The 16,369-nt window shown below is 44.1% G+C and overlaps 1 protein-coding gene across 1 annotated transcript in view; it reads left to right on the top strand.

The window, feature by feature from the left end:
* Positions 1 to 16,369, top strand: part of Gatb (glutamyl-tRNA amidotransferase subunit B) — a 74,462-nt gene that overhangs the window by 23,829 nt on the left and 34,264 nt on the right. The window contains exons 3-6 of the mRNA XM_021157655.2: positions 6,191 to 6,304; positions 8,736 to 8,934; positions 9,370 to 9,492; positions 15,716 to 15,829. Of these exons, the coding sequence (XP_021013314.1) occupies positions 6,191 to 6,304; positions 8,736 to 8,934; positions 9,370 to 9,492; positions 15,716 to 15,829 (550 nt within the window). The remainder of the gene's footprint in view (positions 1 to 6,190; positions 6,305 to 8,735; positions 8,935 to 9,369; positions 9,493 to 15,715; positions 15,830 to 16,369) is intronic.

Raw genomic sequence — 16,369 nt, 5'->3', positions numbered from 1 at the left:
TGTATGAGTATCCTTGCATGTATGTATCCAATGACAGCATTCCAACCAGTATTTCCAGTGGTCAGATTCCCAATTAACTCTCTTCACCACCAAGTGACTGCTTAGTGAGGTTACTTAAGGAAGCAGGGAGCTCCCGCATTGGTTTAGGGCTTGGTAAAAGAGCTCAGTGGTGAGGACAGGTGCTGTCTATACGGATCAGGAAGTTCACGCTTTGAGACAAATTTATGGTTAGCAATAACGGGCCATTTTACTGCCTTGTTTTTACTTAATAAATTTTAATTTCTTTCTCTCCATAAATTAAAACATTTACCGTGCTATATCCTAATTATTAGATTTGTCATCTACAGCATAAATTTCACAGAATAATTGCCATTTGGGCTTTTAGGGAGACATCACCTTATAGTCTTTTATTTTAATAATTGAGTAGCTGGATTTTCAGTAGAGACACAGTCATGCTGTGTTGCCTCCACTTTCAAAGGATGTACTGATAGTACTCATTAGATTATGTGTGTCATAGCATCATGGACTGACCAGGTAAAGGACTGCCAGAGGAATGGTGTGAGTTGCAGACTTTTGAAAGATGTGCATTTTTCCTTTGAAATACATCCCAGCTATTTTCCAGGATAGGGTCCTAGAGACAGTTTTAATGAACTATATTTATAACTAATATAATTTCCCATAAAATGTTCAAATCCTAGATAAATAATTTGAGTAGGTTGCAAACCTTTCTTCTGTCCATTTGAGTTCATTCAGTTGAAGCCAGGTGGAGGAGCTACATATGTTCCTTATAAAATAGTAGCACTCCATCACTCCTGCCTTCCAGTCTGAGGAACGGGAGCCACAGAATTTCTAGTTTTGTGTAGGCTGAACAGACTCAAGAATATGGCACTTTATTATTATTTATTTATCAAAAGAAAGAGTCATGGGAGTGGATGGAGAAGTGTATGTACTTACTGTTACATTTGAAGCCTGCACCCAGATCCATGCCTGCCATTCCCCTGATCTTCCTGGTGCAGAGCTAGGGCCAGTGCCAGTTGGCTCTTAGCTGGGTTTGACCAACAGGATGCTTTTCTGAAAATAGCAGATAAGAGGAAGGAAGCAATGGGTGCTTTTCTTCCCTTTTCTACCTTTGCCAGCCCTGGAGAGAGAGAGAGAGAGAGAGAGAGAGAGAGAGAGAGAGAGAGAGAGAGAGAGAGAGAGAGAGAGAATGTGTGTGTGTGCGCGCGCGTGTGCATGCGCCACGCGCGCGCTTTGTGACTGCAGCTCTGCAGCTCTGCAGCTCCTAGGATGCAGATCCATCATGTTCCCGGTATTCTCTAGAAGCCCTACCTTTCCTCTCTGTCCCTGCAGCCCTAGGATGGGGTGACTTGTTGCTGTGGGGACTCCCCCTAGTTGCCCCAGGTGTCTTTGACACCTCTACCCTTCTGTCATCTGTGTAATGAAATCTTTGCTCTTAATTTGTTCTATTTTACATGCTAAGAGTATTTTCCTTTTCCTGACCAATACATTTCTAGAATAGCTTTGCTTTTATCTCATAGCTATCGTCATTGGGATGTTGATAAAGGGAATGGTAAGTTATTCATCATCTTAGCTAATGTTTAATCAGTTTGGTATTATAGTTAGGTGATGGGGCAAAAGAAGAACCAAGCAGAATGATACGACTGTCCTCTAAGAAGTCAGCCTATGAAGTGGGTGGTGCTTCTCCGAGGGCTGTGGGAGCCAAGGAGTGTTTGCATTGGAGTAGTGATGGGTAAGAGCTCACACATCCAAGGGTCTAGTTGGAAGCAGCAGTTTGTACAGAGGAACACACTAGTGTGGCCAACTAAAGAGTGTTGGGTGGGTGTAATTGACAAGAGGGCCAATTCAGCTGGATCATTTAGGGACTGACGAGTCTCTGAGCACTTGGTGATGGGAGCAGTAAAGCAGAACTTTAAGCAGAGGAAGTATTGGAACACACCGATTCTAACAAAGGCTACTTTTGGAGACGAGAATAGGAGGAGACCTCGAGGCAGACTTTCACTAGGTGAAGGGGCAGAGCCTTGGTGGAGAAGGGTGGGTTTGCCTGGAATCCTGGATTCTCAGCAGATACAGGAGGGAGATGATGTATTGAGGAATTTGGGTGATTATTTTACATGTGCCTGACAGTGCATCAGGTGAAGTTTGTTGAACTCAGGGAGCAGGACTTCTGTGTTTAGGTAATAGCTAAGTGAATTCTACACTAGAAGACCTTTTGCAATGTTGGGATCACAGCCTCTCCTTAGAGGTCCCAGGCATAATTCTGGGTTGTTTATTCTGCCCTAGGAGCTGGGTATATTTAATTTAGAGTATAAAAAATTATGGTTGCAGTGCTGCTCCTGTTTTACAGAGAAGCCAAATCAATGGGTCTAAGAACCGGTCAGTATCCCTGTTTACTGCCCACCACACCTGGTTTCCTCCTCTAGATTCAGATCCTCACAGTCTCTCTCCTTTAGTCATGAAATCTGTTGACTACCCATCCACTGTGTACTTCATCCCCGACTCTGCCTATCACAACCTCCTTATCTTTCGATGAAAGAATCAACTTTCTAGCTGAGAAGTCATAGTATGAGTTCTTGTGTCAGAAGTCTACCAGTGGGACATTCTCTGCTAACTTATAAACTCCACGAGCCCACCTGTCGGCAAACCTCCCACATGCTGAAGACTGTATACTGAATCTTTCAGAAAGTTGGAGGTAGCACCTGTGGAGCTGAGCTTTTGGAAACAGATCTATAGAGCTAGCAGCTGGTAAGAAATAAAATAGCAGAGACAGGGGACACCTTAAGTGGCCTGTAATGGGTTTGTTTGAGGTGCTGTTCTGAGGTTATGGCAAATGTAGTTTAAAGAGATAAAACTAACTCCCTCTACTCTTTGAAGATTCAGAGATGAGGTAGTGGTTACAAGTCTGAGTTCTGCAGTCCCACTGCTTGTCTTACTGTGCGTACCAAATTACTTCATCTTGATGCTTCCCTTCAGTACCCATAACGAGACATAACCTGACAGTATCTACCTTCAGATTACTAGGCGGACAACATGACAAATGGGCATTCATGCTTGCTGTGGGTCATACCTGACACCAAAGGGGGGTCTCTAAAGGCTCAGCTTAGAAACGCATGTGTTTGAGTACTAGAGAATTTTGACTTACTTCCACATAAGAGTTGGTAGGGCTAACCCTATAATCTTTATAGTCACTAAAATTAATTGTTGTCACTGAAAGAAAACTCTGGAACATGCTTTGGTACAAGTTGGTTGTTTGCATTCTCAGGCTACTCCTTTGATTCACTTTGTTACTTAGAGAAGTTCCAGAAACAAGTTCAAAGGCCAGAGGGTAGCAGGTACACACTGAAAGAGCCATCACTGCCTCTGTGGAAGTTTGCTGTTACCCTCATCCTCATTTGAGTTCACTATACATGAGTTGAGCACCACTCTTCAGTTTCTGACAGAGTCCAGAGATAGAGGCTGAACAGAGTTCCCATTCTCAGAAATTTGTCATTATATAGAACTTCATGGAACAGATTTGACCCATTGTGTTGCAAGCACAAATGGAGCACAGTTGAGGGAGGCCTAGGAAGGATAGTAACCATGGTACAGGGTGGTGACATCTCAGTAAGATCTTGCAGGGCCTGTAAGAGTGGGGATGTGCAGGCTTGTATAGGAGAACTGACCCATAAGTGAGAGGAGGGCAGAGTGTAGGAAGACCTGAGTCTGAAGGTGTAGGAAGGAGCTAGAGCATGCCAGAGCAGGGCCTTCTGTTGTGGGCATGTTTGGACTATAGAGAGACCTTAGGTAACAAAATGTGACAAGATACATTTTTAACAGCATCACTCTGGTGATGGAATATTGGCTTGAAAAAGGCAGGGTTGTCTCATTCCCACAGGTTGATCAAGGGCAGGGACAGGGACAAAGTCCTATTTATCTCTGTGTCCCTGATGTTCAGTACATTATAGACATTCAGGAAATATTTTGGAATGAAGACAGCTCAAGTTGAATTTTTTTCATTTTTCGCTCTATCCTCAGAACATGCTGACCTGGCCTTCCATCTGTCACGAGCAGCTTGAGTAAGATCATCATAAATTCTCTTTTCTTGGCATTCTTTTAGCTGGTACTCTGTTTACTAGCCCTCTGTGCAACTGTAGTGCCATGACGATTGATGGTTATAATTCTGACCCTGAAGCATTTCAAGGCTCCTAAATCATCAGAAAAAGATTAAAGTATATTCAATATCACTCTAATGTTTGTGTGTTTTACTGCAGTCTTATTCTTTGGAAATTGATGGCTTATAAAGTGCCTGTGTACTTGATAAGTACACAGTGAGAATATGTGGTTGCCCACAACTCCAGACTCTCTCCTGGTACCAGAACAGGCAACTAACATGGTCAGAACAGAGTGACCTAGGGGAGAAAGCATGCTGGGACAAACGTAAGAGGAAGCAGACACTGGAAAACCAGTGAAGTCAGATAGCACATCAGAGAGGTGGAGACTGTAATAGCAGACAAGCTGTGCCCCAGCCTCAGAAAGAGCACAGCCCAGGGCTGGGGTTCCGGAATTATTATAGTTTGTATGCCTTCACCCCTGTCACCAGGCTCAGATGGGGCAGAGCTCTCCCCAGCTCAATTAGTATTGCAATAACAACTGTTCCGTGGGATGTCAAACACTGGCAAGTGAAAGCACGGATAATTAGATCATCCTGGTCCCCATGCACATCTTTCCTTGAAAGCCATGATTATTACAGAGCTGACTATTAAGAGACCCAGAATGAAGACCTTGAAAATTCTGGAAGATGGCTCCATTGGTGACTATCTTAGATCGAGAAAGAAGGATATGATGCCATCTCTGGGGGAATTTGTTTGGGTTTCCTTTGGGAGCTTGTGTTTTGCCATCATTAGAGATCTGTCTATGTTTTGTTACACAGTTTACTTCCAAGTCTGTCTGACCAGTCAGTTCTCATCTTCTCAGCTGAGAAAGCCTGTCTCCACCTGAGCCACAGGGATCCAGCTGCCACCCAGGCAAGGGCATGCTGGCTTCAGAGCTGCCTTCACTTACCACCAGGCTCCTTAGTCAAGGCTCTCAGGTCTCTTTAGAGGGGCCTAGCTTTTCTGTCTCCTAAATACTGGGGCAGTACTAATTTCCTTCTTTCCAGGGCTGCTTTAAAGGCTGAAGTAAGTAGTTCCTGTGAAAACTCACTGGAAAGCACCACCTAAACTAACCTGGTAGACATAAATACTCTGTCATATGCTGCATGCAATGACACAGAGAAAGAAGTGTTAACTATACCAGAGAATACCACACATCTTCCATTAGAATGCAGAACTTATCTCATCTCCCACGTTCAATAGCCTCACAGATCTTTCCAGAATACAATGGGTTATTAGTAAGCCATTGAGTCCCTATAATGGGGTAAGTAGATGTTGTAGGTGTTACTTGGTCTGCAAGGTATATATCACGTTCCTTTTTGGAAAACTGAGGCGGTTTGTCTGTAGCTGTCCAGAGTAGAAGTGGAGTATGGACACGGTTCTAGAACTTAGCTATCACATTATATTACCAGTAATTATCTAGTCTGTAACCTCCAAAGCTGTCCCCAGCCTTGGGACTAGGAGAGTAGCTAGTTGTCTCTTGGGTCCAGTGGAAGCTAAGAGCTCCAGGAGCCCTGCTAAGCCCAGAGCACAAGGCCCTGAGGACACTGATACCAGGACATCTGAAGGAGGTGGCCACGCCTGGGAGACAGTGCCCCAGCCCCTGACAAAGCAGCTGTGGCTATTTTGTTCTTACAGTTTTTTTCTTTTTTTCTACTACTGAGGCCATACCATCAGTCTCGTGGATCCCCTGTCCCTCTCAGGTCACTCTTCACCACAGCAGGATCCTTCCCTGACACACCACACATACAGACTGAGTAGCTCCTGATTGTGTTTGCAGAGAGAGAAAGAGGGGAGTTAGTCTATGTAGTAACAGCTCTGCTGAGCATTTTGAAACTCTTCTCTGATGCTGTGTACGGGAAGGTCCCTGGGATGGCTGCACGCATGTTCCTTAATAGCTTTCTGATTCTCAAAGCTGACCATACAGAGAAACAGATAACTCCTGTTGAAGGGCCCAGTTGAATATTCAGTATGATATCAGATAGGAGCAAAGCATCTGTTTGGCCTGTGGTTCTAAAGAAGCTTGTGTGGTGTTTGTAAAGGTTCTCAACAGGAGGTGTGTGGAAGCCGCGGTGATGACTGGCTTAGCACTGAACTGCCACATAAACAAGAAGTCCTTGTTTGACCGGAAGCACTACTTCTACTCAGACCTTCCTGTAAGTATGCTATGTGATCTGCACTTACAAGTACTCAGCACTGGGGCCTGCCTTGGGGGATGGAAGCAAAGTCCAGGGAATACCCCACTCGTATTTTCCATCAGCCCTCTGTCCATCGCAGCAGGAAGTTCTGGCCAGCCCTAATGAAGGCAGAGGCCCCCTGGAGTTTCCTAGATTGGATGTGATTGTCCTGATTGCTGACTCCTTGCTTTGTCCTGTGCTTCTGCTGGTTCACTCATAATTGAACAGGGCCCAGGAGAGGCCAGTGCTGTCAGGTTCTCCCAGCCATAGTATTTGGTGCTAATTGCCTGTTAGGACAAAGGCTAGCCTTGTGGCTGACGCTGCTGTTAGTTCCCACTGTCACGGCAAATACCGGAAGAATGTGCCTCTTTTATGTAGACGTTCCTAATAAGAAGGAGACATCTGTCATCTCCCAAGGAGCAAGTAACTGGACAGAAGTGGGCAGAGTAGTGAGCCAAAATGAGCACAAGGAGCTGAGCAGCAAACTCAATCTTTCCTGCTCCCCCCCAAACTTAGAAAGGTTCTTTCTTAAAGTGTTGTCAGTGGGAATAAGAGACAAACTCAAATGTTGAATGGGTTTCTGAAAATAATGTGTCATTTAATCAGATATTCTAATAGCTGAGTATGATTTATTAAAAAGCAATAGCAATAAACATTGCTGTGCATCCTTCTCCTGGAACTGAAGACTGGAAGAGTTGGGGTTTGGTGGTGTGGACATAAGTGGATATAAATAAAAAGGAGAGCAAGTAGGAGCCTGTCACTTCCCCACAGCCCCAACGTCACGAGCTCTGTTGTATAAAATCCAAAGAAATGTTTCATTTTTCAGTACTAAGGATGCAGCCTAGGGCACTGCACATGCTAGATAACTCTGTCTCACCTGACTCATATACCACACTGGAAATGTTTTCATTGTAGCTTGTTCTTCCTGGACTGGGCAGTTCAGCATATCCAGAGCAGATGGTTATGGTATTGCACAGGACATGTTTATGCTACAGTGCATTTGTTGTTTATCTGAAACTCAGATTTAGCAAGGTGCCCTAGTGTTTTGTCCAGCAACCCAGACCAGAATTCAAGTTTATACATGAAGACTTCTATCTGAGCATAGGTAGGAAGTTAGCCTTCCTACAGTTCCCCAAGTGTGATCCTAGGGCACCCAGTACCAACATTTCCCAGAGCCTTGTTAGGATTATAAATTTTCCAGCCTTACTCCAAGCCTGCATCAAAAACCTTGAGGGTGGTATTAAGCATGCTGTGGTTTGACATGTCCACTTGATTGTCTGAGGATGTAGAAGTTTTAAAAATCCTTTCACTGGCCTACTAGGGAGATATACAGACTTGGGCCATTGTGGCTTAGGGATCTCCTGCATCTGTGTGTGGCTTTAGGCAATACCCTTGACCCCCTCTTGCGTCCACTACATGGCTTGAGGGATTGAATAAGGGCAACAGTATCCAGCAAGTACTGCAGATGCTTTAGCCATTATTTTCTCTTTATCTCCCGTCTTTTCATTGCTCTGTATTCTCAGCATGTGTTGAAAGTAATTCTTCTTTTCCATTTAGAGCAGTGGTTCTCAGCCTTCCTAATGCTGAGATCCTTTAATACAGCTCCTCGTGTTGCAGTGACCCCCCCCCACCATGAAATTGTTTTCATTACTACTTCATAACTGTAGTTTTGTTACTGTTATAAATCATAATAAAAATATCTGTGTTTTCCATTAGTCTTAGGCAACCCCTGTGAAAGGGTTATTCATCCTCTAAAGGGGTTGTGACTCTCAGGTTGAGAACCACTGATTCAGAAGGAGGGACAGCATCCTCACAGCAGCTATCAGTTATTTCATGCTCTACGCTATCCATTAGCCAAGTGTGCTCATAACACAGCACTTTCTGGCCTGAGGAACAGGGAAGGACAGTTGGCATGGTTGCCTACCTGTAAGAGCAGAACTCAACAAAGTAAATGCAGTGGCAGTTGCTGTAGGCCATGCTGCAAGTAGATGGCTAACTGCTTAGCCAGCATTCCCCAATAAGGGGCTCAGCAGGAGCCTGGTGATGAGATGCAGAGTTTAGGCTAATGAGCTAAATGAAAACAATAAATTCTTCTCTTAGGGGCTTCTGACAGTGAGGTTATTGTTATTCCCCAAAATGGGACTGCAGCAAGCAAGGTAGGATTTGTGTTGCTAATTGCATCATTATTAGGGGCAAGAGACCTTGGGTGGGTAATGGGGTAATGGGAAAAGCCAGAAGAAGACAGGTTAATTATGCCAGCAGTGTATAAAGTAATTTTTTTTTTTTTGTCTCCTTGTTTCTTCTGTTATTTGGGTCTGTTTCAAGTGAACCTTTATGATGTGAAAAAGAGAAGCGAATCCCAGCTTTCAGTCCTGGACTAGCAACTAAATCCTTGTTTGTTTGCGAGCAGGCTGGCTACCAGATCACCCAGCAGAGGCTCCCAATTGCTGCCAATGGACACTTGACCTACTGTATCTATCTAGGGAAGAAACCCAGTCAGGAGACCACCAAGACAGTGAGGATCAAGCAGATCCAGTTGGAGCAGGACAGTGGCAAAAGCCTCCATGACGACCTGAGGTCACAGACGCTCATTGATTTGAACAGAGCCGGTAGGCTGGGTCTGCCCTGCTTCTTCCAGCCCTCTCTGCTCCGGGGTTGTAGGCATTTCACTTCCCTTCTAGACTTTCTCAAACCAATTGAGAAAGCAGACACAGGAGCCTGATGGACAGAGATCAAAATATCCATGTGGGTATTGGCAGAGCTGATGGGAGTGCACGGCCTGAACCATGCTCACTGCTAGGCCTGCCAATTACTCAGCCCTAAAATCAGACAGACCTATCTGCCCTGTCACGGCCCACAGCTGGATGTCCTTAAGCAGATGTTGAAAGAAATGAACCAAAGTTAAAAATCGACAAGGTTCAGAAGTGGGGGAAGGAGGGGTGGGGCTGCTTTGAGGGTCCTGCCAGGTTTTCCCACGATTTTCCAACTCCTTAGCTGATGAGTCTGTCAAGCCCACGCCAGGCTGACTCACCTCTCTTTGGTAGGAATTGGCCTTCTTGAAGTGGTCCTGGAGCCTGACCTGTGCTGTGGAGAAGAGGCAGCCCTAGCTGTCAGGGAACTGCAGCTGATCCTTCAAGCCCTGGGCACCAGCCAAGCCAACATGGCAGGTAGAAGCTGTGTGGACAGTGTCTCTGCTCCGCATCATCTCCTCTCTTTTCTGGCACATTCAGCATTTAGCCTATTGCACCCCATTTTTTCTCATCTTAGAATTCCTCTTGGGCTCTTTTCATTAGTCCCAAACCAAAAATAGACACAAACATTGCATGCACATTGAGCCAGAGAGTGTGAGATAGAAGTCAAGAGATAAGATTTACCTTCTCCCTGCCTGTTCCATGAGAAGTGTGGAGATCATGAGGTGTGTTCAGTTCAGACCTTTCAGAAAAGGACACTGTTTATGAATACTATTTAATTTTGTGAGTTCTGTACACATAGACAGTTGCTATTTGGGGAAGATCTCTTTCTCATCTTTTGCAAAATGTTCATCTATCTTGAAGCATGATCTACCCTGATTTGATGATTATACATTATACATACATAGGTATGTGGAAATAGTAAGATGTTAAACTGTATCCCATTCATTTGTACAATTAAAACACCTTTAAGCCCAGTACCCAGAACACAAAGGCAGGTGGATCTCTGTGAGTGCAAAGCTAGCCTGGTCTACAGAGAGCATCTGAGGCCAGTGAAGACCAAATAGGGACACCCTACCTCAAGAAACAACAACAGTTACCCAATATATTATTTTAAAACTCGAGTAAAAATTTTTATGTGTGTGCAGGTAAAGCCAGTTTATTGGCTCTGAAATAAAGTTATGATTACATAGGCCTAGAGATACAGCTCAGTAGAGTGCTTACGTGGCATGTGTGAGGCCTAGGTTCAGTTCCCAGCACTACAGACAGACAAAGATTATGTCAAACTGCCTTGATCTTAAAGATCAAACAGGGAGACACTTGTTCTCCTGGGTCTGGAGTGTGATGAAATTACATTATGTACATGAGTGAAACTATCATAACGAACATTACTTAAAGTAAATCATAGATCTGCTGACTTCTGTTTCTTCATGACAGCTTTGTTATAGGCCTTGCTCAGTGTTCCTTTGCCTTCCCTTAAATCCCTGAGAGGGAATGTCTTCCACGGGTTTTCCCCATTTTTCCTTTCCAGAGAATGTAAAACCTCCCGCCATGCCTGGGACCCTTCCTAACAGAGCAGAAGCTCAGAGTTTACAGTCTTGTTTCCATAGCGTGCACATTACAGTGGCCACAGTGGACGTTTAGTAAGTGTCATTAATGGTGATGCCAACTGCCTACTGGTGCTTAGTACTGTGGGCACCCTTATCACATCACATATGTTTGCATGTTACAGAGGGCCTTTTATAAATGTCATACTTGTCACATAGAACATCTTACAAATGGTAAATTGTAACTTCAAGAGTCCTAGCACAAGTGAGACCTGAAGACCAAGCTCGCTTTTTTGCCCTCATCTTTAAACTAAAGGCTGGAGAAACAGCCCCATGAGTCTTAGTGGCATAAAGATTAGATGTGTGGGAATAAGGGAATTCTCTACTTTCCATTTATCACTCATGCTGCTGTTTTGTCTACAGAATGTAAATGAAATGTGAGCAGGTTGGATGGTTAGCCATTAATGCACTAAGCATTGATTCTGTATCATGTATTTACCGCCCACAAACCTATGAAATAATCAACAGGCCACTTGTTAGCCTGAGGAAGATTCCCATCTGCATCCTAATGAAGAGGGAAGTCATAATGGCAAGACCACCTGGGCTGAGGGAGAGTCCCCTTCAGGTTCTAGTGAGGACAGACAGAAGCCACAAGGCAAGACCATCTGAGCTGAGGGAGAGTCCCCTCTGGGTCCTTACAAGAGGGAAGCCACAGTGGCAAGAGCTTAAGAGTCAGTGGCTGCAGCGGGTCATTAGATGTCATTTGTTGTGACACTGCTGTACTTCAACACATACCTGCAGCTTTGCTTCCGGTACAGCAGCCAAGAAGCTCAAGTGCGTTGGAGCACTGAGGGCTGCTTGCAGGCTTCAAGAGTCCGCTTCTGGGCCATTAGCATTTGTTGAGCCTAAATGCCTTTGCTCATTGATTTTTTGCATCCCACCACTTCGAGATTGTTGTATCAACACTGGTGACTGCACTTGGAACTGAAGGCTATCTTGAAGAGGTGCCCCTGGAGACCAGTAAACTTAGTGCCTATGGACTGAAGTGTGAACTGTTCTGGGTTCTATTTAGCGAGTTCCTGGTAGTTTTGCTGATGAGCATGGACCCTGTAGCCTAATGTCTGAGTCATTTCTTTCTCATGTTCAGCATGTTGCTGCTGTTAAGAGAGATCCCTAAAGCAGTGTGTTAATCCAGATATGAATGAAAGTAGACCTACTAAGTATTCCAACCCATTGGTAAAGTAGAGTAGTGTATCTACTAGTTGGAATGTTTAGTCTGTGCTTATTAAAAGTTTATCCTGTAACTTAAAAAAAATAAAACATTTCTGGGAGATGGTGATATGCCTGTTTACAAGTAAAGAGACTGAGGCTAAGACTCGTTAGAAGTGTCTGTACTACAACTGAGCCCAAGTGTGCATCCTTTCTTTAGCCATGGTATCATTCTTCCCAGTGGTAGCTGGCTGGTGTTATGCTGCTGTAGATATCTGCATAAGAGAAATAGGTAGTGAAGCATGCGTGTGGACAGAGAGCCGGAATCTGAGTTAGAATCCAAGCCTGTGGCTTTTAGCACTTTTAAAAGTCATTCTCTAATAGCAACAGAAGAGAAAAAGAAGCCAGGAGTCAGAACTGGGGTTCTGGTAGAGAGGCAGTTTGAAATGCCGCAGGAATACCCAAGTGCCTTTGTGTTAGCACTGCACTACAGAGAATGGGTGTACTGGTAGCTGTAAAGCTGCACACCCGACAGAAGGCCTGTGCTGGGTGCGTGCTGTGTGCCTTCAGCAACAGTAGGAAGTAGGGCTGCTTCCACAGCATCTCCACTTACTTGGATAAATATGTTTTATGAGTTATGTTCAGTAAAACTTGGTCACTTTTGACTGGGAATGTAGCTCAGTGATAGAACCCTTGTCTAGCATGTGTGAGCCTAGACTCTACCCCAGCACTACAAACAGGTTTTACTCACTCCTGCCCCCACATTCTCTTTACTCTCTGGAGATTATTCAGCAGCCAGAATGACTCCACAGACCTCCCCATCCAAGCCACAGACTCCCAGTGATTGCAGACTCCCATTTCTATCCAAGTTTTTTATTCTTGTTGTGCAATGTGTTTCAAAAGAAGAGCGTGCCCACTCTGTCAGTGTGCTCAGTGGTGTAGTGTGTGGTTTAACTGTTACAAATGTCTACTGGAGAAGCTAGAAACTGAGCTTGATGACATCCTTACACGGGAATGAAGGCCCCTCGGTGGGACAGAATGCACAGAGGTAAACCTGACTGGTAAGGCTTTCATGTCCTTGAGGTAATTTGACTTCCTTTGTTTAAAAGGCATTTTGTCTTCATGAAGTAGAGTATCTTTTGTTAATGTCTGGTACTGTATCTGGATCCAGGCTGGCGAACTCTCTTTCAACACGGCAGGATACTAAGTGACTCTCCTGAGACATTTATGTAGTGTGGTATTCTCTGGGAGAGACTAAAACTCATGCCTTTATTTCTCTTCCAAATTAGAATTCTAAATCATGAAAGACAGTGTCATCTTTAAAAGCGAGTAGTAATTCAGGGTCCCTTGAGGGTTGTTTTTTTTTTTTCCTCTAAAACTGTCTCCCAAGCATTGAGGTTTGGTCGTGCAGAGCTCAATATACTTGGGCAGTTTTCCTTTGCACTTTATGGGCCTTTCATGTGATTCCAATTGTAGATTAGTTCTAGTCAGACGGAATTGTAGAGCTTACCTGAAAACTACTATGAGACAGAAACCAGCCTGCTTGCTTATTGCTCAGGAGATCACAGTATGTTGGGATTCATCATTCAATGGGGTTTAATTCATTGGATAATAACAGTGAATCAGATCTAGCTCTGGATTCTGAAAAAGGCCTTGTCTATGCTGTGAAACCCTTACCCTCACCAGGAAATACATCAACAAGCAAAACAAGAATAATTATGATCATTGTTTTAAAGAAATAAATGACTCTAAGTGCCAGAATAACTTGGAAAGTGGCAATATTGCTTTTATAGGCCACTCAGCAGAGTTGATGTTTAGTTAAGAACTAAAGAATGATTCAAGGCCCTAGGCAGCCTAGAACTAGGTGATAAGCTTCCAGGAAATAGCTAAGTCAAAGAGTCTGGCCTGAAAAAGAGTTCACAAAATACCACCAAGGTTACCAAGGTGAAAGGTAAGTGGAGACCAGTTTGGCAGAATTCAAAAGTGTAGATCTTCCATGTGATGTGGGAATCATGGAAGGATTCAAGGGAGAGAAAGAAACTAGTTTGGTTTACACTTTATGGGCTCCTATGGGAATCAAGATTTCAGATCAAGAAGGGAAACACAGCCCATTTGAGAATGAGGGATCAGGCACAAGGTGATGTAGCTTCACAGCAATGGTTACAGAGATGATGGAGAGGTGGGTAGATTCAAGACAGTTCTTAGGACAACATCATGGCAGGCTGGTGTGGGAGATCAGCAGGAAAAAAGCAATGATGGCTTTGAGGAAGTTTGAAGAGATAGGGCTAGCTGAGATGGGAAAATAAGGACAGGACAAGAATTTCTTTGCAAAAATGGCAAGTCAGGATTTGGAAATTGGAATACCTGTAAAGCCTGGAGAAGTTCAGAGGAGAAGTCTGTGCACAGAGACGTGCGTCCTGAGCACACAGATGATAGTTAGACCTGTGTGCCACTCTGGAGGACACATGAGTAAAGAAGAAAAGCCTGTGTTTTCACAGGGAAGGTGATACAAGCAAAGTAAATGGAAGTTGACTGTTCAGGAAAATCACAGTAGTGTTAAGCCACCTATGCTGGTGTAGGATGATGTTTCAGGAAGGAAGGAAACCAGGAAATACTGGCTCACAGGAGGATTGTGAGTTTGAGACCAGCTTGTGCTGTATAGCAAATTTGAGTCCATCTTCAGCTATGTAATAAGGCCCTGTCTCAAAAGACAGAGGGAAAAATATGAAGGATTAATTTAATATGTCACTGTAAGGTGAGAGCAGAATGTGTCTTTGTCCATTGGCTTTGGCACCAAGGAGGTTGTGCCACCCCTGACAAATGGCACCTTCAGAGATCTGGGGATAGGAGCCAGGCTGCAGTGGGTTAGGATGAAGCCTCTTACTAGGGTAAGAGAGTGAAGACAGTATATGCACTAAATTGTTCGAGAGGATTTGCCTAGAGAGAGAGCAGAGAAATGGCTCATGACTGATGGCGTGAAAGTTGGGCTTGTGGGAATAGGTTTTGAGGCTTCTGTTTGTTTTCTTAATGAGAAATAAACGCTATTACATGTACACATATCAGAGAGAATGCCGAGAAAGAGTCATACGCTGTGTGGAGGAGCATACTAGTAAAGTACATGTCCTTGGGAGGCAAGAAGGAATTGAAAATTGGGGCTCTTTCATTCTCGTCCTAACAAAGAGGTTAATTGACAACAGGTATCACTGCTCTTTTATGTGGCTTAGATTCCTTATATTCTGAAAAGCTAGAGGACCTCCACAGGGAGGTCCTGATGAAAATATCTAGTAGAAGGAAGGACACTTATACATAGTCTTGGAGATTGTGCCTAAGGGGAGGCAGAGAAGGATAGTATCACGGAAGCTAAATATGAGGTGCACATCCCACTACACAGTCTCTGCTTCAGCAAATCCTCCTGACAACCAGGAAGGCCTCAGATGAGTTTATGGAAGGAAACTCATTACAGTGCCTGAGAAGGGGAAAGAAACAGCACAGGTTTCAGCTCCTGTCCTTGAGCTGTAAATTCTCAAGGACTGTCTTATAAATCTCCTAAAACACATAGAGATTCCTACTTCACTGGAGAGCAAGAGCGAGTTTCAAATAATCAGTTTTGAGGCTTCCCCCAAACCCAGTTTAGATACTTTGAAAGTAACTGTAGAGTAGAACTGCAGAGAGAGTCTTTAGTTTTAATAACCGTATTCTTATTTATCACACATACTAGATAGATTCTTTCAGCTGGTGCATCCAACATGTCTGTGTGTGCACAAGAACAAGCATATTTACACAGAGCTCCGACTGACCTTGAGTGGACAGTTAAGTTCTCTGAACTTAGAGCGTTCTAACTAGACAGAAAATCAAGTTAGATACTACTTACATTGACATCTGCCCACCCTACCAACCATATTGCTTTAAAGAATTTCTCCAGTTCTTTGTTTTTTTCCTTCCAGAGGGTCAGCTGAGAGTAGACGCCAATATATCTGTACATCACCCTGGGGAGCCACTGGGTGTCCGGACTGAGGTAAAGAATCTCAACAGCCTCAGGTTCTTGGCCAAAGCCATAGGTGAGTGTCAGCCTGGACTCTGTGCATGTATCACCTCTTGTTTGTAGTGTGCAACAGTGCTAACGGCTCCTACAGCAACCTCTGGTTTTCACAGTTGTAGACCAGGTCGTGTCCTGTTGGGCCTGCCTCCACTCATGCCTGCAACCAGATGACCTCACTCACATGGGTCCCTGTAACTTGAGGCCTCTCCATCCACATGGTCTTTTGTCCTTACTTTGTGTGGCCCAGGCTTTTGTATTTGCCAGTAGATGATCCCAGGAAGGAATAGGCAGAAACCTCAAAGTTCACTTGAATTCTAAACCCTGGAACTTTGCTCACACAGTGTCACTTCTGACACATTTTTATTTCAAGGCCTCTTAAATTTAGACCAGACCCATGGAAGGAATAGAATCCACCTGCTCTGAGAGGATTTACAACCTATCTTGGCTATGTACTGTCATATATCAAGTCAGTTCAGTAGACTTTCTGGTTAATGTTTTTCTCCTCTTTACCATTTTCAGCTGATAGGTTGCATGTGCCTATACAGTCATGGTTGGTTTC

This window comes from Mus caroli, unplaced genomic scaffold (genome assembly GCF_978045245.1).
Source record: "Mus caroli unplaced genomic scaffold, Mus_caroli_1 scaffold_3, whole genome shotgun sequence".
Taxonomy (NCBI): Eukaryota; Metazoa; Chordata; class Mammalia; order Rodentia; family Muridae; genus Mus; species Mus caroli.
The sequence above is the reverse complement of the archived record's forward strand: the minus strand, read 5'-3'. Positions and strand labels throughout refer to the sequence as shown.